Source organism: Antrostomus carolinensis, unplaced genomic scaffold, assembly GCF_000700745.2.
Source record: "Antrostomus carolinensis isolate BGI_N321 unplaced genomic scaffold, ASM70074v2 scaffold13949, whole genome shotgun sequence".
In the NCBI taxonomy this organism is placed as follows: domain Eukaryota; kingdom Metazoa; phylum Chordata; class Aves; order Caprimulgiformes; family Caprimulgidae; genus Antrostomus; species Antrostomus carolinensis.
In genome coordinates this window covers 132,156-158,534 of record NW_010339337.1, presented here as the reverse complement: position 1 = coordinate 158,534, position 26,379 = coordinate 132,156, and the positions used below count along the sequence as shown (strand labels likewise).

The 26,379-nt window shown below is 38.1% G+C and overlaps 1 protein-coding gene across 1 annotated transcript in view; it reads right to left on the bottom strand.

Moving 5' to 3' along the window:
* Positions 1 to 26,379, bottom strand: part of ADAMTSL3 (ADAMTS like 3) — a 158,399-nt gene that overhangs the window by 994 nt on the left and 131,026 nt on the right. The window contains 8 exon segments of the mRNA XM_010175808.2: positions 1,628 to 2,708; positions 7,068 to 7,221; positions 8,091 to 8,270; positions 8,958 to 9,150; positions 10,216 to 10,345; positions 17,438 to 17,724; positions 24,557 to 24,641; positions 26,081 to 26,228. Coding sequence (XP_010174110.1) covers positions 1,628 to 2,708; positions 7,068 to 7,221; positions 8,091 to 8,270; positions 8,958 to 9,150; positions 10,216 to 10,345; positions 17,438 to 17,724; positions 24,557 to 24,641; positions 26,081 to 26,228 — 2,258 coding nt within the window.

The following is a 26,379-nucleotide window of genomic DNA, read 5'->3' as shown; positions in this document are numbered from 1 at the left end:
AGGATTGGGAAATTCACAAATGTATGGTCTAATCCGACTTCCAAATTACTGTAGCGCTTTGGTTTAGGTTTATTTTTGAATAATATTATCATCATTAAAGCTAAAGTCTTCCACCAAAACCCAACAGATGTCTTGAACATCTTGCCTGCCTTCAGAGAGAGCATCACAGGCTGGGGGAGAGGCTGAAAACAGCAGCCTGGACTTTTCTCCTTTGTTACCTTTCTCAGCAGTAAGTTACATGAGTTACGCCATACACTCCAAAAAACTGTGGCTCTGGCATTCTCACACACTGAGTATGCTTATAAAGTAAGAATAAACATAAACACTTCAAAAATACTTGTGTCTCCACAAAAGAAGCCACCTCATGCATGGTTCAAGTAGGGCCACCTTTTACAAACCCAATAGATAAACAGCCCATTTACCTCCTCACGTTCTTTATCAGATGTAATACTAGTAACATCACTGGCTTTTGAGTACACACACATGTATATGGATTTGTGCAAGACAGACCTTACTGAGATGAAGGCAATTTATGAATGCAGACATCAGGAATCAAAACAGATACTTGTGAATAAACAAACCACAATCATGTCAAAAAAATTAAAGTATCACTTGCAACAAATTAATGGGAAATTATACGTATTCCACAAAATAAACATAACTGGTGGGAGTTAAATGGTTCCAAAAACATTTGCACTTTTTAAAATGGCTTAGTTTTGGTGTCTTTGCTTTAATTGATAGTGCTGCAGAAGTATATTTTGCTTGGCAGTGCGGTTAATCAGTTAAGTATGTTGAGAAATATCCAAAAGCGCCTTTATCATTTCAGAATAATTTTTTTCATTACTCAAGAGTTAGCTATAATTCCAAGAGGCTCACACACGAAGTTAATATTATCAGGTGGGCTTCTGATTTATCAGCAATGAAGTATTTGCTTAGTCTTGAGCAAATGGCTGAATATAACACACACTCGCTGTACTTGTTCTTCAGGTATAGTTCTCAAATGTGATGGCAATACAGGTTCTTCGTTATTTTGTATGCCACTGTCCTCAACAGAAATATTTGTAAATTCTAAAGTACTGAAAAAAAATCCATAAAAGCTCATTCTTTCTTTTTAAATTGAAGTTAAGCAGCTACAATTATACCTAAAGATTTACTATGTTGAAGGATGTTGAGGGTACCAGTGATAACTTCCCTCTTTAAAATGAGTAAGAACTAAGACTTCTTTACATCTTTGCCATGGCAGAAGTTTTTAATGTATCCCCACTGTATTTTTCTATGAACGAATCAAACAGGCTTCTTAATTTGAATGTAAATCTGGTCATTTTCTGATGCAGCTGAAATAACTAAGATCACAAAATACACAGTTAGGACATCCAAAACACTTCACCTAGTAAAAAAAGTCAATTCTCCCATGTAATATCATGGAAATGGACATATAAAGCCAAACAATGTGACAGACACTTAAAAGAAAACAAATAAATTACTTAAATAAAAAGATGGAGGGCAGAGTGTTCATGCTTACCTCATTTTTACAACAGCATGTTTTAATATTGCACAGCAGGGTGGATTTTTACAGTTGATAGCAACATAATAAGTCATTCAAAAATAAAAGAAGGTATTTACTTACTTCTCAGAGGCTTTTAATGTCTCGCCATCTTTTGTCCATGTGTACTTCACTTCACTAATACCAGCTGTTTCGCATAGTAGATTGACAGCACGAGTATTCTTGGTCAGAAAAACTGTATTTCCAATTCGTACAGTTACTGTTTTGTTGAAGGAAACTCGAGGAATTTCCTTTTGCCTCATAATAACTGGAACCTTCTGGTCAAACATTAACTTATCAACAGTTTTTGTGCCAAAACGTTCAGATTCATTTGGTGATTTGCCTGTGAGTTTTATGGCAAGTTTGTCATCCTGGCCCCCCTTCCATTTTTCAGTAGTTGGTTGTGGAGGCCTAGATAATCCAGCAACTAATTGATAAATGACCTGGGATGCCAAGTCATCACTGACTTCTCCAGTTTCCATGAGCTGACTCATGTTCCTTATCAGTTCTTCAAACTGCACAGTGTCCATGCTGTAGGCGCTTTGGAGAACTGCTGCCTCCAGTCGTTTATTCTTGAACTCACGAGAGCTGAAGTCTTCTGCTGAATTACTCCCAAAGGTTTCAAGATTTCGCAGAAATGGCTGATCATTTACTTGCCTGTCACCCAGATAGAGCTCATTCTTCTTACTCCACATTTGCCACATTTTGCTCATTTTATGCCATTTGGCCCCAAAGCTGTTGGCCTCATTGTGATCTGCAGTACTGGTCTCACTGGCGTGTTTTCTAAGATTTGGTGGTTCTATCAATCTGTTGTCAGTACCAATGAGTTTGAGTACAAATGTTTCATGCACAGGGCCAGCAATACACCGGTACACACCAATATCACTAGCTTCTAGACTGTGTATTTTCAGTGAGCCTGACTTAGTGATGCCAAGCCTTTTAGAGTTTTGTAAGTGTTCTCCATCTTTCTCCCACCGGATAAGTGATTTCTGGAACCTTCGTACAGGGCACTTAATTACGACAGATGTTTTTGGAAGTAAGTAGGCTCGGCTTCCTATGGTAAAATTAATGCGCTTCTCTTGTCTTGTTTGAATATAGACTCGGTGAATACTGACAATCTGAGGCCCATGAGCAGAATACTTTCCTTGAAGCTTTGGTTTAATCTCTGAAAGAAAACAAAGTGTTGAAAAGTATCTAATCATTGGCACTCATGCTCAGAAAATGTGCTTTTCACAGAATGCTTGACAGAGGTTTTACTGACTTTGTTCAAGTCAGATTGCAACATGCTGAGCTTTTATCTGAGTCACAAAATTGCAAAAATATGAACATGAAACCATAACATTCCCCTGCTCCAGCCAAGAATTCCATTGCTTCTTCCCCAAGTCTCCTAACAACAAAAAGGTACAGGCAACATATACCTATATGAAGGACATAGATGGTGCACACATACATAATTGTGTATATATATCAATATATTATATAATATATTATTTTACATTATATATAATGCCCTGATGGTTATATTTCCTATATATTTCCTATTGCTGCCTCAGAAAGGCTAGACATGACGGGAATGGAAAAAGTGAATCAAAAAATTTGTACACGTTATCACTTTCCTCACATTTGAGCGCTGTCGAGTGCGGAACAACCCGAATAAAAGAAAAGCTATCCAAAAAGTAAGGGTCCCCTTGACTGTTATTTAAATTGTTGGCTGTCCATGCTGGTTGTCTGAGTGAAGCCAAACTGATAGCAACACAGGAGGTAAAAGAAACAGTCAATGAAGACATAGTACATGCAAGAAGCAAAGCCACCCTGTAATCATTGGCTGAGGGTAATTTCTTTGGGTTGAAAGATAAGTTGCTCACAAGAGTTGTGCCAAGAAAGTAGAGAGGGGAAGGGAGGAAAGCGAGAAATGTCAACATTTTGAGAGGTTGAATATAGTAATCAGATGAATTGACAAAAGCAGACAATAACAGCATAAAGCTTCATGCAGACTGAGTATGGAGACACTGGGAATTATGAAGCTCCTCCTGGGTTGTCCTGCAGGCACCAGGATGCTGAAAGGTTTCTAGGGAGCTGCTTGAATGAACACTACCACCGGCAGGCTTTCCCAGCAGTGGCTGGACTGGCACACTGGAGACAATGTGAGAATGACTGCAATGCTTCAGATACCACCGTGTTGACTCACTGTTGGCAACTACTGTGCCCCACTTTGATCAGCGGAATTAATCTTACTAAGAAAACACTAGGTAGGTGAGAAACAAAGAGCTGTAGGATGTGTGGAGCAAAGCCATGCACCTCCTGAGTTCAAGCCGTGCAAGATTAAATTGGGCAGCTGAGAAGAGTTGGGAAAGATACTGCATTGGTGCTAGAAAACAACCCAAGTGTGTTTGGTGACCCAGACTTTTGGTGTGTGACAGAGAAAAAACTCAGAGCCTGTAGAATGAGTTGATGAGCCAGGAAATGGACACACAAATCAAAATGCTTCTCAGAGTGCCTGAATCTGAAATCATTACTACTACTCCACTTGTTAGGTACATAAATTAACTGACAACTACACTGATGGCACACAAATGATATGTGAAAAACTGCATGTTTCTTAGATACATATGCTTCAAATATGCTGTGAAGAAATAGGTGAAAAGCTAAATGCTTCAAGCATTCAATAAGTGTGTACACTGTATGAACTACACCCTAGAGTGCATTCTTATGCTTATAAAAGAAAATTGTTATTTTCAATGTTTTGGGTAATGAGTTCAGACCTGTGGGGATATCATGGTTTCATAATTACACAGCTTTTAAATCGGTATTCATTATCCAGATACATGTCTCCCTCAACCGTTTCACATGGTACAACAAATAAATTGCTTTAGGCACTCAGTTTACTAAAATTATTAAAGTAGCGTCCTGTTTTTAATAAGTTACTGGGCCCCAAATATTTATTTTTAGGGAATTGTTCCAGTATTAAATCTTCCAATTCCAAAATCCAACTTACAGACACAGTAAGTGTAACTTTAAACACACAAATTAAAATACTTCAGGCTGTGCTCTGTTTACACTAGTTATTCCAACACGGAATTAAACCCAGTGCATACTTATAAATATGTTAACAAGTCTCATCCATTTCATTTTTTTAAAAAAAGACAGACCACTAACTCTCATTAGCAGTTCAACACTAAAGGGTGTGTATATTTTTACTGGTGACTGGTGAGCAAGGCTAGGAGTGAAACAAAGTTCAGAGTTGTGGATGGCAGGCCATATAAATATATAAGGTCATATAAATATATGAGGCCACATAAGTATGCATTCTCTAGATCCTTAGTATCATCCAACCTTGCAGCTGCTGGGGTAACAGACTGTTTGGAAGAGGTTTGTTGTTTTTTGGGTTTTTTTTCTACAAGGTAAATCTTGCTTAAGGATTAGATCATTCTGGAGCCATGGACATTATCACCTGGTATAAATCCATCTGTGTCTATGACCTCTACTGGTCCCCTACAGCTTGAGCTGGGTGTCAGGTCCTGCTGACCTCAGGGCTAGACTGGTGTTATTTCCTATTTCTCAAGGCCCACAGTCAGGAATGTTTCTGACTTAATAGGGCTTATTAAGTAGGAAACTGCTACAATTACTAGCTGCAGGGTAAAAGATTAAGTCTAAAAAGCCTCAGCACTGTCAAGAGGCAGTAAAAAAGGAGCTCATCTGAGCCACGGAAGCATAATCTTGAGGAGGCACATTCAGAAACCTTGCTCCCAAAGGCAAGAACCTCTAACAGCACACGTGCCATGCACCAGGCTGCTCATCACTGAGTCTGCTTCACTTTTTGTAACTAGCCATCTGCCCGTCCTAAGGCCATGCTAAATTCCCACCTGCTATTCACTCTACTCCATGAACCCATGGCTGCAGGAGCAGGAGATGCCTCCTGCATGTTCCTGTAAATCCAAAGCCTGCTGCTGCTGCTGCCCCTGCTCCTGCTGCACAACCTGAACTGGAACTATGGGAAGGGACACATCTCACACCTTCCCCTGCCATCCTGTTGCCCATGCAGGGAATTGCCAGGCAGACCAGAGCTGCAAGGGCTCCTGTGTTCGTAACAGTTGTGGGGATGAAGGGAGAGGACAGTGATTCTCCTCTATGACTTTGATCTGCACCCATTCAGTACAATCACATTCCCACTGTCCGGCTTTCTTGGTGCTGTGGTAGAAGTTGACAATGTAACTTTAATATCAGTCTGTGCTAAGCAATTTGCAAACCAGCTACCCTGCCATTCAACTATCCACAATTAATTAAATTCAGATAGATATGCAGCTCAAAATATTTTATTAAACCTTATGCCAAGGACATTCCTGAAAGTCCACAGGGCTTTATTTAAGTGGAGTTTTGAACCTCAGGATTTTGGCATGTTAATCTGAAATGCAGGCCAGGAAAAGAAGTTTCGTATTATGTATGAATCAGTAATTATTCTATTTCTTATTTTGTTTTGTGAATAATTTTTAAAGCAAAGCTTCAAAATGTATAAAGTAGCTATTTCTTGACAACACTATGAATTGTGTCAAAACACATCTATCTCTGTGATCTGTGATCAAAACCAGGTCATTCATGAAAGCTTTTGGGTTTTCCTCCACCTCAAAACTAAAAACCTCTCCTTTTTTCCTTTCTTTTCAGTGTCCTGCTCCCCAAACATACAAACTAATAGCCTCCTTTATAGAGCAAGGGGAACACAGGTTCTGACTTAAGAAACCTGCATTTAGTACAGCGTGTTCTAAATTATTGTATGTAATTGAACACACTCCTTATCAGTAAGGTATTTCCATTGGTGTTACACACATGAAATTAGTGTAACTACCATCAGAACCATAACACGACTGTGCCCAAATTGTACAATTCTTATAGAGAGTTTTTTCAGGCCGGGGGCAGTGGGGGTAGGAATTATATAGGGAGCAATAAAACACTGGATTTTTTGAAGAGGGTTTGTACTGTCATCACTTCCTGCAAAGCTCATGAGACTGGGATTCTCATTTCTACAAGGAAAGATAGAAATTATACCTAAAGTTACCACTAGCACAGTGCTTCAGGTTTTGAATTCCACCATGCTAAGCGAAATGTCCAGTGTAATATAAATGTACAGTCAAAAGACAAGCCAAAACTGGATTCTTATCTTTGCTAATGTCCTTTGTAATTTAGACCAAATTTATGGATTTTTTTTTTTTTTTTTCAGTTGGGATAGTGTAAAAGATAAAGGAAAAATCAGATCAAATGTAGGTAAGTGCAAATGTAAGGGTGAGAGGTAGGTACCTTTAAAGCAGGTTTAAACACTACCGTTAGATTATGACCTTTATTTCTAACCAGCAAAAAAAAAATAATCAAAACCAATCCTGTTATTACTAGTCTAGTAATTATGACACTGAGTTTATGCCAGATTAGTAATGTGAAAGTATAGGGAGATGAGTTAATTAACTTGTATACAGATTTTTCTTTATAAATAGATCATTCCAAATCAGCACGAAACTAGATAAAGCAACATACTTACTGTTGCAGGCATTCATCTGACAAGACCTTACAAGCAGTGAAGGAGACAGACCACCACACATTGATCCATTTAATGTGACATATTGGCCCTTTGCTGTTAGGTTTTGGCAGGCAAGTTTCCTTCTCTGGATTCCAACACCGCAGCTTACTGAGCACTGTGAAAGGAAGGATGCAGTCAAGCTAAACCTGGTGTCCCACGCCACACATGCTAATTTTAAACTATTCTGACTTTTTCATGTGTGTTTCTTTTTTTTTTTCTTCTGAGAGAGAGTGCATACACTCTAGTTCATACGAACCTTTGTGTTACCCAGACATTAAACTTTCTCTGCTTTTGTAGGCAATATAAACACACTTAATTTGTTCCAGCAAGCAACTCAGGAACAATTAAAATAATATGACAGTATTTCTTTATGCCCAACCATGGGCAGAACAGAGCAATGACTATCTAAAAATTCAACACGTTCTAAACAGTCTGTGTCAAGTCTCTCAAACCTCTTTCCTACTTTGTATCACATGAACTTTAATTGCAGCTCCTAAATTCACTTGTATAAATCTTTTTGAATAGGGAGTGGTAGCAAGCTTGCATTAAATGCAAAAGAAGGAGGACATATTCATAGAATCATAGAATGGTTAGGATTGGAAGGGACCTTAAAGATCATCTAGTTCCAACCCCCCTGCCATCAGCAGGGACGCCTTCCACTAGACCAGGTTCCAGAATAATGCAAAGATTTGCTGTACTATGAAATAATTGATAGCTAAACACATCTGGTAGAATGCATGCAATGCATTATAGCCCGTCCATCAGCAACTCAAACACAGCTCAGGAAGGGGGATGTGAACAGTCTGGTTGTAATCGGGGATACACAGCAACCACATGCACAGTTCAGTCCAGGTACATGCCTTGCAAAACCTTTAGCTACCCTGTGAATTTCTCGCTCTGAACATCTCATTCACCCAAGCAGAAATCTTCAGAGCTCACATTGCGAGTGAAGGTTTTGGCCCACCCTTGTTGGGGGCTGCTCACCTTGGACCATTCTCCTATGACTAGCTGAGGAGGACAATCGACTTTTGCGCATGGTTTACTAGTTGGCAATTTAGGCTCCTGGCAGGTGTCATCAGAATGTTTCAGGAAACTTCCATCTGTCAACAGCTGCTTACAGTACACTTTGCGAGTCTGAATCCCTCCTCCACAAGTACGTGAACACTAAGGAGAAGAAGAGAACATAACACGTACACCTGCATGGACATCTGGGCTCACCCATCGCACTTATTTTACACAAACACTGGAAGATCTCCCCCTCTCCAATTACGCTCTCTTGAAAATGACATCTACTTTTAATTAAAAAGCCAGCAGCATGTAGAAAATTATTATGTTGAAATGTTCAGCTAATATATTAGAGATGATGAGATCCTAACTACGAAGTTAAAAAAAACAACACACCACCTGAATGCAATTAAGTACAGAAATCTTAAAGAAAAACACACATCTTGCACGTAGATCTGCCTATGTCTCACATCAGGTAATATACCTGGTGAGAGTTTGGGAAACTTTGTCCTTGAGACAAAAAAAATAAATAAATAAAAATGAAGCAGTGTCTCCAAAAGCAGGTTATTGCATTTGCAGAGCACAACAAGAAAGGCAATGTCTGGGATAACTGGTATCCAGCCTTCTGAAATCTTAAAAAGGACTTTCCACCTCATCCTGTGACTATCCACTGGCAGAGTAGTCACAAGTAGTATTTTTGCCCCTGGATTAGTTTGTTCTAATGAAATCAGTCGAAACACCTACATACCAAAGTTTAGAAGCTACCTTCCATCTTATTCCAGCTAGAGAATTTCAAGTACCCAGCCAGAGGAACACATTTAACCCATTTCTGTAATCCAGTCATACCTGTTGCCATTCTTCAACATGCCAAACAGGGGGACAATCAATCTGGTTACAAGCTTGTAAAGAATGAGGTTTTTTGTCTTTGCAGTTTTCAGCAGCAACAGCAGATCCTCCCGGCTGCTGGCAGTACACGTCTCTCGTCTGTATCCCAACCCCACACGTAGCCGAGCAGCGTCTCCAGAGGCCGCTTTGCCACCTGTTCCAACAGCACAGCCAAAAGCCCACGTTTTAGTAACTCACTTCAGACTGGGGAAGGAGCAATCCTACCCAAACAGACCCTAGCAAAAAGGAACTGAAGGCACAGTTACTGACAGATGGTGAAAACATCCCTTTGGTTCGGCTGTAGTGTAAAATTATAAACTAGATTTATAAACTTGCAGGTAACAAGGAAATGCAGAAGTTATTAACAATAAAGAGAGAGTCATTTCCAGACAAATTCAACTCTGGCATTTACTTTCAGAATGCTCCTTATTAAAAAAAAAAAAAAAAAAAAAAAACAACAAAAAAAACCCAACCTGTTGGCAACCTGCTGACATTTACGTTTATAAATGTAAATATGTAAATAGACCTTTCTTACATTTACAAAACTTCCTTCAAATGTGTATATGTTTTCTACAAAACATCCTGTTCCTGTTAACTTCTTCCCTACATTTTGCAAAAGGAGGTTTCTGCAAACATGTCGAAACAACATGCAAAGGATCAGAGATGTCAGAGATCAAAAGTGGGTAAATAAGGCAGCGTATGTCAAAATTCACATATGGCCCTTTCAAGTGACCAAATTAGCTAGGTTTTCTTGGATTTGAACTTGGTTTGTTCTTGTCCCAGGATCTCCAAACAAACATAAGAAGCCATACAAACTATGGGAAGCTACTAAAGAAGCATGAAATTAAAATAATTTTAAATCATAATTTCACTTTTTTCATTCAGTAAGGATAGAAAGTAAATGTTCTCTGGGCTCTTTTGTAAAATTGCCCTAAATTTTTTCTTGTACCATTAAAAGAGTTAAGGTTGTTTTTCCAAGAGATTTATTTCAGAAAATGTTCCCTGTTTTATTAGTGAGATGTGAAGAGTGGAAAAGGAGTGAACAAGACCAAAAAAAAATCCCAACCCCAAAACCTTGTTAAAGACAGAAGTTAGTGAAATTTCATCCCAAAGCAAGACCGCAGCCCTGCAATCTGAATCCTTTCTGAGAAACCCAATGTTTATTTAAGTCATATTAACCATCTCTTTGCCACAATATGATTTAATTATTACAATGTACCTTGGGGGGCAAAGCTTCAAGTTGCAAGTACGAGTCATTGGTGGTGGTCTCTTGGAATTGTCACACAGGGTTTCATTGACAGCTTGTTTTGTTTCTACATGTAGACACATTGCAATGGCTTCTTGTGTGCCTGGATTAAAAAGGGAAACAATCTTGAAACACTCAGGATGGAAGAGATTTCTGTAAAGCTCACTCCTCATTAAAAAAAGCTCTCAACACTGAATTAGATGGCAGGCTTAAAACTAACCTTTCAAGTCATAAAGAACATAGAGTTTATATAATTAATACTCAAAAGATATTTGTGAATTATTTCTAGCACTTCTGTGATATTTAAAAGGCTTGATTTGACATTCTGTCTCTTTGAAAACGAACAGAAAACAGGCTCCTCTGTCCACCATCAGATGCTACACCTGCCTGGTTCTGCAATGGTCTCAAGCCATCTACTCATTTCATTCTGAAAATCAGGGTAAAAGGGATTCCTTCTCACTTACCTTGACTTTAAGGAGCTAAAAAGCTGCAAGAAAATTTAATAAATGCAGAAAACTTGGAAAACTACAGTGAGGAGAATGTCTGACTAAACATAGAGCTTTTCTCATAGGGGCTAAAAGGTGCAATAGTTTTGCTGAAGGCAGCAAATCTGACCCAGCCTAGAGCTTTCCTCAACTCGTGACCATTCTTGGCACCTTCCAATCTGCAGCTCTTGCTATCTGGATCTTATTATTGAAGCATGAAAGATCACTAATACTCAAATTTCTATGAGTCAAAATGAAACATAATATAAGGTTGCTTTAGAGCAAGTCAGCTTAGCAAATACACATCTTGTGAACTACTTTTATTTTAAACCTATGTAATTATCCAATTTTATATATTGTATTTTTTAGTATGAAAGCCTTGCTCAATTTCAAAGCTCCCTCACATGCACATGAAAGACAAAGATTGTTTGTGAGGTACTTGGAGGATCCTGTGTGTCTGGGATGTTCTATATAAGCAATGCTAATGATCATAATCCTATAGAACAAAAAACCCACTGAAATAATAAAATACTTATTTTGTTGCTTCCATGTAAAAATGGCTATTGAAGAGTCGTGTTTTCCAGAATTTAAATCCATTTCCTTCCTGTCTTTCACTTATCTCCAATGATTTTGTAAGGATACGAGCTTGCTTTCAGCAGCAGGTTATATTACTTTTATTTCAGCCAAATTCTAAGGTTTCAAAGGGAGCTGCATTTTTAACTAAAAACCTTCACCAATCACTTCATGGTATCACTGTGACATTAACTCAAAACATCACCACTATTGTTATACAAAGGCTACTGCAACTATTCCTGCTTCTGTGTCAACTATGCATGGCAACTGACTTCTTGGCACTGTTGATCATTAGCCATTCGCATCCCAGTGGGCTCAATGAAATATCCTACATTGAAAGTTTCGTTTCCATGCCAATGGTCAATATTTCTCTCCTTTACAACACATTCTTTTCATAAACCAAAGTTGTTCCTTCCATCTAGAAACAATTCTGATGTAGTCCAGCGTATCAGCCAGCCCAGGCCACAATCCCTTTTTGCGACAATTGAACCGGTCCAATTACTTCAGACACTTCAGCAGTAGACCAGCAGTGATTTTCACAATAAAGTAGATTCCATTTTCTTTCAGGCTCTCTGGTACACCTCTAGATCCCCTCTGGGACTCATTTTCAGTTCAGAAAGATCTTGTTATATAAATGTTTTGACTATATCTACAAAGTGATGAATTTTTATAGAACAGAAGACCAGACCTTAAATATGATTGAAAACCTATTCAGTTCTCTTATATCAAAGTACTGATAATTACATTAACATAGAACACACACATTGAGTAGAAAGTATTTTACTAGTAAGGCTGAGAACAAGCCTTTAACAACAAATACCACGACTATAATGCAGACATGAAAGTGCTCAAAGATGACAAACCAATAAACAAATGCTTTTTATAGAACTCCACTATCATATTGCAGACTGACAACCAAGGGAATCAAATGTTTTCTGTCCAATTGATCCCCATGTCTTTGTTTAACAGGAGCAACTTCTCTGTCCCCTTACATAGGAAATGCACATCTAACGCTCTACGGGAGAGAAATAAAGATTTACAGATTGTGTTCTGGCAGAAACAGAATGACATTACCAGACAAGTAATCAAGCACGTATCAAGCATTCAGATAATCTCTATTTCAGATCAAAATCTACCCTATGCTACCAACCTTCAGTTTCACTGACCTCACTGTGTTCCTGTGGGAAAACCACACTCCGAGGTGATGCTGCTCTGGAACAGGTTGTGGTAAGTAATGCCTTCTTAATATCTCACACAAAGGAGGGGAATGAAATGAGATTCCTTTCAGACCATCTAAGTCGTCGGTAATCCCATGGGAACTTTGTATCTCAATGTTATAAAAACTAAATCGGCCAGCCAAATGAACAAAAGGCATGTCATACCAGGTGATGTTTTTTTGACTGCAACTTGCCACCTGGAGTTCATTAAACCACTTCTGCCTTGCAGCATGACCTACCTAGCTTTAATTGTGTTACCAGAAGAAAATGTCAAGATGTGGTATATCTTTCATTTGACTTAACTACAAGACACAAACTGCAGTAGTGATTCTTCCCCCCAGAGCCCTTATTGAAAGAAAAATGTCACCCTGTTTTGATGCCATAAGTACAAAACAGATGTTAAAGAGTTGTTAAAAACATACCACGTGTTCCCTTGCTTCTCAGTTCAAGAACTCTGTTCAATAAATAACTACACTTATTTGACGCAGCATTTGCGTGAACTGTCAAAATGTCTTGACAATTAATCAAATTTCTCACTGCAAACTATAATTTTCCATTAGTTGGGAACTTCAATCACTGATAAATTTCTTATTCTATGTCGCTTGTAAAATGGAAAAATCTATTATTCAAACAAGCAAGGTTTTATATGTATGACTTTCTTGGCTTATAATATAAACATAGTAGATAATTTAACTAAAACATTATGTATGCAGCAGGGAGCATTAAGTATTTTTACAGTAATCTGATGCACTATTGTAGTAATTATCCTACTATTCAGTGAAATAGAATATTTTCTATTTTAACCCAGCATTCAAACCACATACATTTACATTCTTTTACAAGCTTTTCTCTGCAGTGAAATACACAGTGCATGAAACTGTGTTAAAAGATCAGAATGCTTGAAAAAAGCCCACTTTTGTTCCTGTCTGTTTTAGAATAAAAAGAAAATGGGGGTAGAAAGTTGCTGTACAAATGGTAAGAGGGTGGATCTATTCTCTCTATCTGGAAGAGGACAGACAGTCGTTTATTTCTGTCTGATAGTCTCAGTTTGGTGACTGCTTAAAAATATGTACTATCAACTGAAAATAACTCAGAAGAAATGCCAAGTCCTACATATGCTTGAGCCTCTCTGTAAATCTATTGATACTGGCAATGTTATTTATACTCCTTCTGTAAAAGAGTAAACAGTTGGTGTCTGCAGTTAATGAAAGTAGTGATAGCAGCAACCAGTTACCAAATTGCCTACAACACTGTTACAAATGCTCTCAACATGACGTGCAAGTCTCAGAACGATCATTGTTTTTCTTAAGAGCCCTTAAATTTGGCTAGAATTCAATAATTTTCTAAGAATCTCAGGTTTCTTATAAATAAAATGGTAAACTTCAGGCCATTATGGTCCAGACAAAAGCCTGAAAACACAACTTGATTGTACCCTAAAGCTTCCAAAGCCACAGACTACAGAGGAAACAACAGGAAGTGCATATGTATTTGTTGTTTAATCTCATTATTTTTAAGCCAGTGTAATGACTTTAGGCACCCTGAATCATAATTTTTGAAGCATATAGAATATAAATAATAATAATTACATTGAACTACCAGAATATGCCTCTTGCAATTAAAGGGTTTTTTTAAACAGGGACCCAGAAAATATTCAGTTACTTTTTAAAATGGAAAACATCCCTCGAAAATATTGTAGAGCAGTTAAATGATTGACAACACTAAAGAAACACCACAGTTTACAAGAAAAACATTTATTCTGCTCAGGCATACTCTTATTCCAATAATGACTACTACTTCTCACTGACAATATTATGAAAATGAAACTTATACTTATGTTGGACACACTCGCATCAGGGCCAAAGTTCTTCAGATTGAGGGAAAATAAAAAAAACAACCACAAACCATAAAAACAAACAAAAAAAACTTTCTGGGAAAATGATGGCAAATCCTGAGACCACTGAGCACAAAGTTGGCTTATTTTCAGCTTGGGATTTCTTCAGGCACTGAAGACAGAAGATCTTTAGCTTTCAGGATGGTTACAGCGTTTCCTATGGATGTTAAAGGTGATGCCTGCCTCATGACAAACTGGTCTGGACAACTTTTATTTGCCCTCATGGAAAGATTGATGAAAGAAGTACTAACTACACTAACAGGCATAACACAACGTAGCAGTCCTCAAAAACGGCACATTTTATGGCACTCAACATGCTGTGTGACAAGCCATACAGATTTGGTGCAGAAAGTACACAAAATGAGCAAAGGCTCAGCTTCCTAATGCTCTAGAACCTGTTGAATATGATGAACTGTAAAGATGATGTTTGATAATGTCTTGCAGATCACTCTATCTCTGTAATTCTAATACCTCAATAAACAATGTCTCCATCTGCATTTTTATGTCTGCTTTGGAGAGGAACCAGAGGAGAGTTTGAATTAAAAAGTCTAGTCTGTATGAGGATTTTAAAAAAAAGGTGCAAGTGACAAGCACCAAAACAGATTCCATTCTCACTCAAATAGTGGTTATAAAGCTTCCAGCCTACTTAGACCCTCCAGACTTTTCCCTCACTCAAGAGAGACTCAAGCACTAAGAAATGGAGGTAGGAAGTTCTGAGGATACAGAAATCTGCAGGAATTTATTTTAATAGCCACTGCTAGATACATACATACTACAGAGAAAATACCTAATATAATTTACATTACACCAGGATATTCCAAATTCAGACAACATTTATTTCTTCTAATGAAAGAGTTCATCTAAATTAAATGAGATTTGAACATAAAACTCAGCAGAAATGGATCAGCTTCTTTGAACTACACAATGGAAAAACGGTAGACAGTGAGATCATTAGTTAGTACATTGCAATAAGTTGGAAACAGAAGAGATGTCTGGTTCCCTTAAAACTATTTATCGGCAGGTAATTTTCGGTCTGTTTGAAAGCCTTTGCCAAGGCAGCAAGAAGATCAGAACTGATAGAAGGAAAAAATCACTGCTACCTAACTAGCATAACAGTACAGGGATTTCTGAAGCTGTTTATTGATAAAATATCCTGACAACTTCCCACATTTCCCAGGAGCATCTCATAAGAAAAATGTCTAGACATAGTACCAGTGATACCACAGAAGTCTCAAGAACAACCAGATATTTTCTTTCAAACTTTAAATAGATCATTTCTATTGCACATCAAATCAAACAAATGGTTAGATTGCTATGAACACCTATCAGACAATTCTGGGTCACGCAGCCTCACAAATTCAGGAAAGGGACAGAAGTCAGCAACGGAATTCACACTCAGCTCCCTCAGGAACAAAAATAAGTTGCACTTGGGATTCTGATCATCAGTCATTTTGAAGTTCCTTCGTGACAGCAAATGAAACTACTGTCTTCAGCAGAAGCTCCTTAAATTACCATCAGCTTGCACTCCAAGTGCAAGTTTTTATGTGAACATTTTTGCACGGATAAACTCACATGTGAAAACACAGGCAATGCAAACGTGGGCATGTTCAACAGCAGCCTAGTGATTATTTCAGCCTAGATGTCTGCTGACGTCCTTGAAATTCAAAAACTTAAAAGATTTAGAACACCTCTGACAAAGATACTGGTTAAAAAGCAGTAGTAAAGTGAATTTAAAATGACAATGAAATGATTGTACATTACAAAAATCAGTTGAGATATGAAAAAGAACTATAAAAGCAGAAAGCCTTGTTTCTGCTTTTTCTGTTATTTCTAAAAAACAATTCCCTCATTAAAATGAAGAAACAGACAATCACAATAGCTGTCCCTACTGTCACCCTTTAATATGTATATACTTGGACTGTAGCCTCTTTTATCTTGCCAGTCAGAATGCCCACTGAAGGTAGAGGAGGGAATGGGATGCATCAGCTTTTGTGATCACATATGCTGCTATTCCTATGGATCAACCCCATCAGTAAAAAGCAGTAGTAAATGACAAAGGAGGCACTTACCATCCACTTACCATCCTGCCGACAGCATTCTAGTGCATCCCTCCCAATTTCTGTCTTCAAGGTTTGAACTGGTGACTAGTACAAAGGAGGCTGCTTTCTGAGAGGTCTAGACTGGCTCTCTGCTTCCAATTGTTTCGGTTCTCCCCTTTTCTACATTTTTTATTTCTTCTATGGGTACAACTGTCTTCACTTCCCACTGATGTCATCAGTCCTGTCATATATAGGTGTGTTCACAATTCCACTGCCTCCACTTAACACTTCATAACTCACTTGTGTTCAGTCCCAAAGTACAGTATGTAGTAGCAACACCAGCAACCTTGTCTAGTAACATGTACTTAGGACGACAGGGAGATTCGATTACATCCAAAAAGGAATGTGCCTAACTACTTGCAGACAGATGCATGGCACAGAGTTCCTACAGAGTGATATACTGTATCAAGACCTAAACAAACTCCCGTTTGATCTTCATGCTGGTCAAACTGAAACTAAGTCTGCCAAATTAAAACTTTGTATCCCTATTGTACTGCAGAAAAAGGCAGCATTTTGGAAGATAAAGAATAATTAACAGAAGAATTTTAACTCCAAAACTACATGCTTTCCATTCCTAGGAAAAGAAAGGTCATCTAAACATGCCCATCACTAACGCACCAAACATGCTGGGACCACCAACTGCCTGTCAGCCGAGATCCCTGCAGCAACAAGGCTTAAAGCAAGTTGCTGTATCAACAACTTCTTGCACCTTACTTAACCAAATAAAGTTGGTGTTTGAACACAGGATATAGAGGAAAAATAGACTGAAATACTCTATGGATAACCTAGAAATAAGTTAAAACTTGAAGCTGTGTGTTTTCCTACAAATCAACATAGCCAGTTTGACGTAACACTAACAGAAGACCCAACAATGTCAAACAATTACAAATCCCTATAACTCAGGATAGATAAATGAATAAATAAACGTACCTCCAAGACATGTGGCTGAACAAGGAGTAAAACCAATGTATTCCCAGTCATAAATCACACTGCCATCTTCAGCATGTGAAAATACTGGTGTGTAGGGGACAGGATCACTGTCACAGGATGCCTGGTGACAGACTCGTTCTGTTGGTGGCTTCACATCTTCACATTCCTCCTCAGGCAGTTCAACCTCAGTCTGAGTAAATGAGAGAAGAATTCGGCACTTCACATCTCGCACCTGTACGCCACTGCCACACGTGGCACTGCATGGAGACCAGGGTTCAGGAATAAACCTGCAAATAATCACAGCACAGTGGAAACACTGTCATTTCATTCCATATAATTGTGTTTGTATGTGCACAGTTAAAACACAGCTAAAACACATAAATGTGTTTATACACAAAGCAGACAATACATAATACTATGTGATGCTTAAATAGAATGCATAATCAAATGTCTTAAATCTTTTAGTTGACCCCCATTCCAGATCATTTCTCAAAGTTCATTTAAAAAAAAGTAGGAAAAGAGAAGAAAGAATCAGGAGGAATAGTGAAAGTTGTATCCTTTTTAGGGGAAACAGGACATCACCTAAATCTTTTCTCAAACTAAGTGTTAAAAAAGGAGAAACTCCATGAAGACATATTTATAGAATATAAAATAGCTCCCCAGGTATGCAAACTCAAGCATATGCCAAAAGTCTATTTGCAGTCTGTTTAAATCTGAGAAAGGCCATCACCTTATGTCATGCAAATAATCAGCAACCAGACAGAAGACAAGCACTTTTCAAATCTAGCTATCTCCAATGCACACCACCGGAGGCTGCTGTTCAGATTTAATCTTGTAAGAAGAAGCATCTCATCTTCAATAGAGAGGTCTAACCAGCTCAGTCTATAATCCATCATTTTTATTAGAAGGAATTTATGCTCCTGATGAACTATAGTAAAATCTCATTTTACAGATCATGAATTTACTGAATTAAAGGAGGTTTTAGTCTATAATATTCTCTGACTTTGAGGGTCACATTAATATCTGACAGTAATTGTCAAAATGGCACTCGAGCCAAGGGGCCAAATTTAATTAATAAAGTAATCTTGAGTGGCTCTGGGGTACAATCTGTAATAAGTCAAATACAGAGTTTCATAGGACATTTTTTCAAAAGGTTGCGGTTGTTCTTTATTATATGTCCAAATGCAGCTGATGAACAAAACACAAATGGGAGATACAGAAGGATATATTAGACCAATGTTAAAAACATACTTGGAAGGAAAAATCCAAATTAAGATTCAAAGATTTTCTCCTTATCTTTGATTAAGAATTATCTTTACTGTAGGAAAGATGCTATTACAAATATAAGAACAGTTGTGTAAGGCAAAAGTCAGCATTTACATTCTACATACACAGTAAGCACAGAAAAATGTCAACACAGTGTGGTTGATTCTGTGGACAGTTTCTCATCTTGAGCCAGTAACTTCTTGCCAGTATATACAGAGGAAGAATCAAATAGAAGAAAGAACAGATGACTGGGTAACCTGTAAGAATACTCTGACACAGTCCTCAGGGTAGTCACTCAAGCTGTGCTTGGGGCAGACCCCAGGACAGACTGTCTCCTGTGGAAAAGACTATTCTCATTTCCAACAAAGGTTACAAGGTAACTGGTTATTCTTTAAGGAGATGTTGACAAAACAGCTTTATAACTCTACTATGAAGATAAATAAAGATGTCAAAGCCCATCACTTAAGAGTTTCCTTGAACAGAGCCTGGAAATTTTTGCTAGAGCTCACTGGTCATAGACTTCAGTAAAGGGTACAGTACCCCCAGCTCCTCCTGAAACCAAGGAAAACTGCAAGTGCTCACTTCACCAGTCTGACTGCCTTCAAAGTAGATTTATTTTTTACTAGATTGATTTTTATTGGAAAATATTATTAAAATGGTGGATGGCTGTGTCCTACAGTGATAAAATCTGAGTAAATGCCCTCCTGGTGTAACCTAACAGCCCAAGTCTAACAGCACAGCTGGTAGGGGACAATGTCTAGATGCTTTTGATAACAAATTCTAACTGAACATCTGTGAGAAAAGCTGCAAAGGAAGGCTTTTCTCTAACTCCAGAAGATAAAAATCAGCTTAGCCCCGAAACATCAGATCTCACAGTCTTTTCAAAGACATCCATGCCAACCTCCTCGGGTGGCCATGGCAAAGTTACCCTCATCCAACAAAACACCTAAGCTTGTGCCTAACTTTAAGCATATTACAAGTCCTTTGAAGTCAACGGTACTATAATGTGTTCAGAGTTAAACTTGTGCTTAAGTGCTTTATTGGATCAAGGCCATTGTGCATAGGCTTAACAAAATTATTACTTTCCTCTCCTTCTGTGTAAAAAAAAAAACAAAACCAAAGAGTTAAGTGCATTTGTAGTTATGTACCTAATTGGAAAAATAAAATTGATGGATGTTTATAGTTGAAAAGAGTTAGTTGGTGTTCTGACCACACCTAACAATTTACAGTCTGAAAGCAAATAAAATTTTTTGGTAAAAGCATGACAGCAGCATACCAGAAATTAGTGTTAATTTTGTGTACTGTTAGTTGAGTGCATTAAAACATTCCAAAAATAATGTATGATGCATTCTTTTGAAATCCTGTGTAAATGAAAGGAAATTTTGAACCACAGCAATCCTTTCATTCAGCAACCAAGTGATTTATAAAGAAACTGAGAAAATTCTAAGCATTTTTTCTTTGACTTATAGCAAGCCTATATTATAATTGAGGTTTTCCTGTTGAATATTAGTGTCTGGAATTTTTCAGTGAAGAGCTAGATAAAAAATACCACCAAAAATACTTTTTGTTCTATCTTGGCATTTGATAAGCTAAGTCACATGACCATTTAGCTATTAAAATTCTAAATTCTATAACTTTTAAAAGGATGACTATGTTAAGTCACATTTTAAGTATCTTCAACAGAAGCCAATGGAGACTGCTAATACAAAATTAGAGCAAGAAACTGACAGGACAGTGAGAAAGCTGCAGAGATTGGCATTGTATCTGAATTTTGAGTTCAGGCAGATGACTTTTTTAATTCTTATTTTTTATTTAACATATGTACAATCAAAGCTTGTGACAGATCATTAAAGCAAACTCCATCAACCTCAGAAGTGATATATTTTTTGCTCAGTGACATTCACAGCACACATGGCAATGCTTTGGACCCAATACTTCCCTGAAGCAAATTCCCTCTGTCTTTGATGGGCACACAGTCAGAGTGATCTCAGGTCAGGATTAAGAAGCATCAAAGCACCTGTATTATGGTGCCTTGCAGATCATCAGGTATTTATAATGGAATGGATAGGATGGTGGTAGCTCTGAAAATTTTCTAATATCTTTAAGTTTGTAGATGAGAATCCTCTTCTGATTAAAAATAAAAAGAATGGAAAAATGCAAATCTGAGCAGACACAACTTTTCACAATCAGCCTTTTTGTACAGTCATTCTTCCCAGGGCATTGTACAAATCAAGCGCTCCTATAATCATTTGCACAAGTATAAACGATGTACACACTCCAGATGCAGTGGAGAGTATGGCCATGCTGCAGTATTATCAGTTTTAAGACTAATAGAAATGTGCATTCATCTTGCATACTCTGAAAAAGCCAGAGTAGGATGACCTGGAAAATGAAGCAGTGACCTAAACTACTGATAATAAAATTGGGACAGAACAGCCCATCCCTACCAAATCAAATCTGAATTGAAAACTGAACTCAGCCCAAACTTCTCCAGCTTTCTAAAGACTTGGAAAACATGATGTTTCTTAATATTTTTTTTTACTTTCTTCATGTCTGCAGTTCTTGCTTTCAGTTAAGACAGGAAATGCCTAAATTCTAAAAAAAAGGCTGCTCTTGTGATATTTCCAGTCCAACCCTACTGTGCCAAGGGGCCTGGATAAAAGTTTGCACAAGCATCTAAAATGTTAGCTGCTTACTGGGGCAGAACTTCCACGATGCCGACACACTACCCCTCCCTGAAACACCAGCCTTGCCTGCTCTAAGCAGAGCTGCACTGCCAGGTTTTATCAACCTCGGGTGTAATGTGCTGGACAAAATCCACCAGCCCATTTTCAGAGAAGAGCTGTGAAAAATGTGTAATTCTCTATCACCAAAGGCATGATGGGAACATTTCTGTGGAAATGGCTTAAATACAACGTGCAGGAACCTTTGTGAGACACCCTGCATCGCACATTCAGTCAGTTCAACTCCACAAACCTAGTGATTACTTTTTAGCTCAGGTTGCTGAAAAAATATATCAGTTTTTGAAAGCATTTTAGTTTTGTCCTAAGTCGTGACAGGGAAAGGCAGATGAGGTGTCTATTTCCTTAACTTATGATTTAAAAGAAGGATGCAAAAACCTTGCTGGAGCTTCTCTGCAAATCCCACTGTAAGTAAGAAGGCTCGAGGGAAGAACGTTTAAAATAATGATTGGTATCAACTGTCATCACATTCCACAACTGAAAACTAAAAAGGTCAGAGCTACATTTTTCTTGGCCTCGCTTTAAGGGCACTCATTTTTTATTTTGCTAATAATAAAAAAAAGAAGCTTTTGAACGTTCCCCCTCTATGTAAATTCAGGACACCAGCCGTGGTAGACCACAGCGGCAGAAGTATTTATCTTCCACAAGCTACTTTTGGCATATCCATCATTTGTGGGTTCTAAAAAGCAGCTGCATTTATTCTCTTATTCATTATCAACTAAAATATCACAAGAAAGCATAGAAAGACAGTTGTAATAAAAGGATGGACGAGAAGCTGAGACTTCATATTGTGGTTTAAGTTTGGATGACAAGAGAATATCTAAAATTAGAAGTGATGGCATTTTACCAAGGAAATCATAAACCTCCTGCAAGGCAGAGGTGGGTTATGAGTTACCATTGTGCCATGTGTAAAGTACAGATAACAAAATAAACAGATTCAAACCAGAGGGAAATCCTTTTCTTATAATTTACTCTGGGAGAAGCAACAACTTATTGTTACAGTTCCTTTTTAAATCCTAAACCCTGACCCAAAAATCTTACTCCAGCTGGAAAAGACTAGCACAGCTAGGGTACCAGATTTAAAGCATCTATTGAGAAATTGCTCTGGTTGTAAACTATTGTCCACATGACCAACAGGCAATCTGCAAAAAGGAATGAAGCCAGGGATCAGTTATTTCTCATTTCTCCTTACCTGCCAGCTTCCTTAGAAGAATAAAGTAAGAACAAGTAGCAGCAGAAGACAGGTAAAAATAAACTAACGGGGAATCTGCCTGCAGCATTAGAGCTGGGTCCCAGGAGAGCCCAGAGTACCCAGACTAGAAAAGCACGGTACCTCAGCAACACCTGAGTAAAGCAAAGGACGGCAAAGAGTCATCAGCACGAAGTGGCTGGAGAAACCTTTCAGACTTAGGTGAAGATACTCCTGGAAAATGTGAAGGAAAGATTCTCAGGGCAGGATGAGGATCATGAATGAAAGATGCAGAAAATCTAGGTCTCTAGAGTAAGTAAAGAAGAAAAAAAGTCCTGGAAACTGCAAAATTGAACAGCTGTGACAGGACATGCACTGAGAACTCAGACACATGGCTGCATTCACACTGTGAAGCTGCAGCGGAATACATCGGTCATGTCTAGGAAGGCATGAATAACTGCTTCTTTGTGAGGACAAGGTACAAGGGAACACATTACAAAGTTTCCGGCTCAGCTCTATTATATTCTAAATATACTCTGAACTAGCATGCTGTGTCCATGCCAGTCCTCCCTGCTTGTTCTGTCAGACTGCTGCTGAAGGATCCTAAAAACCTAGAGACTACATTAGCTCACAGTTACCACTGCATAATTTTGTAATGCTAGAGATCGTTTTCTTTACAGCTTCATGCTGAATCCTTTTTAGAGGTGGCCTCATATACATTCATTTTGAAATGCTGACATTCAACAGGCACATTTGATTGCATCACCCTCTTCGACAATCACACTTTATTTTTATATCTGTGCTACTACCCTGCCTGAATTCAGGGCCACCAATTTGGAGAATGAAATAACCGCTCACAGTAGGTTGACACTTGACTTGAGAGGCCAGAGCAGTGAAAAATTTAAAGTACAGTCACCATAACTATGCAAACACCTGTTTGGCAAGAGGTTTCTTCTGTGAGTCAACGCAGGTGTAAAGATTTTATTACTCATGATCACACCTGTTGGTGCATGTGTGCCAAAAATCAGGAATAGCTAGATGGAGGAAGAAAAATAAGAAGTTATAGGGCACACACCACTCTCGGAGCAGTATAAATCTAAAGTAACTTCAGTAAGCTCATCTGAATTATTTTAAATGAACACTACTACAAATGAGTGCAGAATGTGGAAAAGCACAACTAAATGCTGTTCAAAACCTCTCGTGAAAACCTTATAGAAATTCATATACTGTATACTGAATATATTAGATACATACATGCATGAAACGTACACAGGGTATATGATACTGTGTGCATGCCCTAACATGCAAGGGACAGGAACAAGTGTAGCTGGCTTTAAGTTATGTTTTCATCCCCAGGACTTAAATGTTGTAAAGCTTACCCCCATCAGCTTTTAAGGGGACTCACAAAATCCAGATGTTATTCCACACATACACACGTGTAAAATATCACAACCTATCCCCACAGATTCAGCTAAGCTCAGAGATCAGAAGGTTTTTCTCACTTTCTTCATGCATTGGTCTCACCCCCCAAGGAAATCCTGGCAACCCAACAAAGTACTACTTAATTTTTAATACAATCACTACATTCTTGAGGTAACAACAATGACTGGGATAAAACTGAATGTATTTAATTTACAGCTGCAGAAATGCTTCCACATGTATTAATTAGGGCTTAATTAGGCTAAATTAAGATCCCTTTGCGTTGCTCGTATGATACAGGGACACTGTAATAGAGTAGCTCTCATCCAGAACAGGAGCTCCAGAAGTAAAGCTATTGAGATGTAAAAGTAGGAAAAGCTCACAACACAACTCATCTCCCAGGGAGAGCCAACTGTCAAAGCAAACTGCAGAGCAATAGTCATTCCAGATGATCTGCAAAATATGTTGGAAATGTTTCTTCACTGTAAAAGACAATGTACTTACGTTGGCTCTTCTGAGACTGTCCTGGACTCTTCCATTTCATGTGCCTGTTTAAACCATGGCAATTTTGCTTCCACAGGATTTTTTTCTGGTAGAGAAAAAAACCAAACCAATACAAAAAAACCCCTTAAGTAATTCCTCCAAAATCAAAGCAATATGTAGATGTTGGCATTATTCACCTTAGCATTTCACACTTTACATTACTTATTGATCTGATGCTTTTGAATAAAGATATACTGGATAGTAAAACACAATTTCTCCATGTTGTTTGAGCTCCATTCTGACAGCCCTTTTTACTGAGAGGGTACCAGTAATACAATTTCTGTTTAATCTTTTTTTTCCTTCCCACATCTTCCCCAAATGCAGGCAGTTTCTAGCAGATCTAGCTTATATCTCAGGGAAATGGATTATCATCATAACTTAAGTTTATAGCTGAAAAAGAAGCCAGAGCATAGCAAATGTACATTGCTCTCCAGATAGATTGGCTGCATTAGAAAATTTTCACAGCAATTTGGTTTTTTGGTTTGTTTTTTTTCCCCGAGTTAGCCAGCTTTTGAAAAACTGGAAATTAATTTCAAAAAGAAAACTAGCTTCTTTTATCTGTTTATATATCCTACACTTCTGTGATGCTTTTTCTCAGAGTACTGTAAGCTAATTGAAGATCTCTGCCTCCAAACCTAGATAAAACCGCAGAAGGTGGTTCTTAAAATTTCAGTGCTAGTTTCTACTTCATGGTTTAACCCTGAAGAGTTTTCTGCTTGATGGATTCTCTAGGGTCTGAAAACATCCTGAATAGAAACATAGGGTTGTCTACAGATAGCTTTCAATTTTTCTGCATAAATCTTTACGGTGAGTTGTGAAGGTCTGAAATACAGCCTTTCAAATAAAATCTGAAAGAATATGAGTAGCACCCGTTACATTTTCTGGGCCCAGAGGGACAGATATGAATAAGGGAGAAGATATACTAGTGTCCCCCCTCATCTTTGTTTTATCTTTTCACCTTCCCACCCACTGTTTAATGCCTCTACCAACTGTTTTAGAGAATATTGTCAATTTATGTCATTGTTACAGACCTTTTAAATACATAGGAATGGGGAAAAGATAAGGAAATCGGTTTCATTACAACTTAATGAACTGATGAGGCCCACTGAGAATGTTGGCACATTTAAGGAGATGCAAACAAACAAGATCCCAGGTGATACATATGGAGTTATTCCCATTTAAAGTATTACTCAACAACGCCTCCTCCCCATGTTGAACTCATTAATTCTGTTTTTCCCAATTTGACCAGGCTATATAGATTTAGTTAGCATGTTCACCTCATGACAGTCTGGCCACATTATCAGCAAAAAATATCAGCAGGGCACTTTTCCTAGCACAAATAATTAAAATGCTTGTTTCTGCCAAGACTGAAATAAGTCCTAGTAAATTCCAGCTTCTGGCATTTCTGAAAAAGGTTACCAGGGGCTTTTAATTCTCTTAACAAAAATGTAAAACAATAACAGACCCAGACAAAATTCCAGTTACCTTTTGGCTTGTAACATGGTATTGGCACGATGCACTCTTCTTTTATGTGTAGTTTAAGTTGTGGATTGCAGCCACCGACGTGCTGCCCACGGTGGTCTATACACAGCACCACTCGGTAACGCAAGCCTCGGCCACAGGTCACTGTGCACTGCAGGAGACAACGCAACCATTTTTCTTTTTTATTATATTTATGAATACTGTTAAAAAGCAAGGTAGAAGTACTGATGATGTATCACTGAAGTTTTCCCACAATCAATCAGGCATCAGAGATGTATGAATTTGTCCCTGCGTTGCTAGGT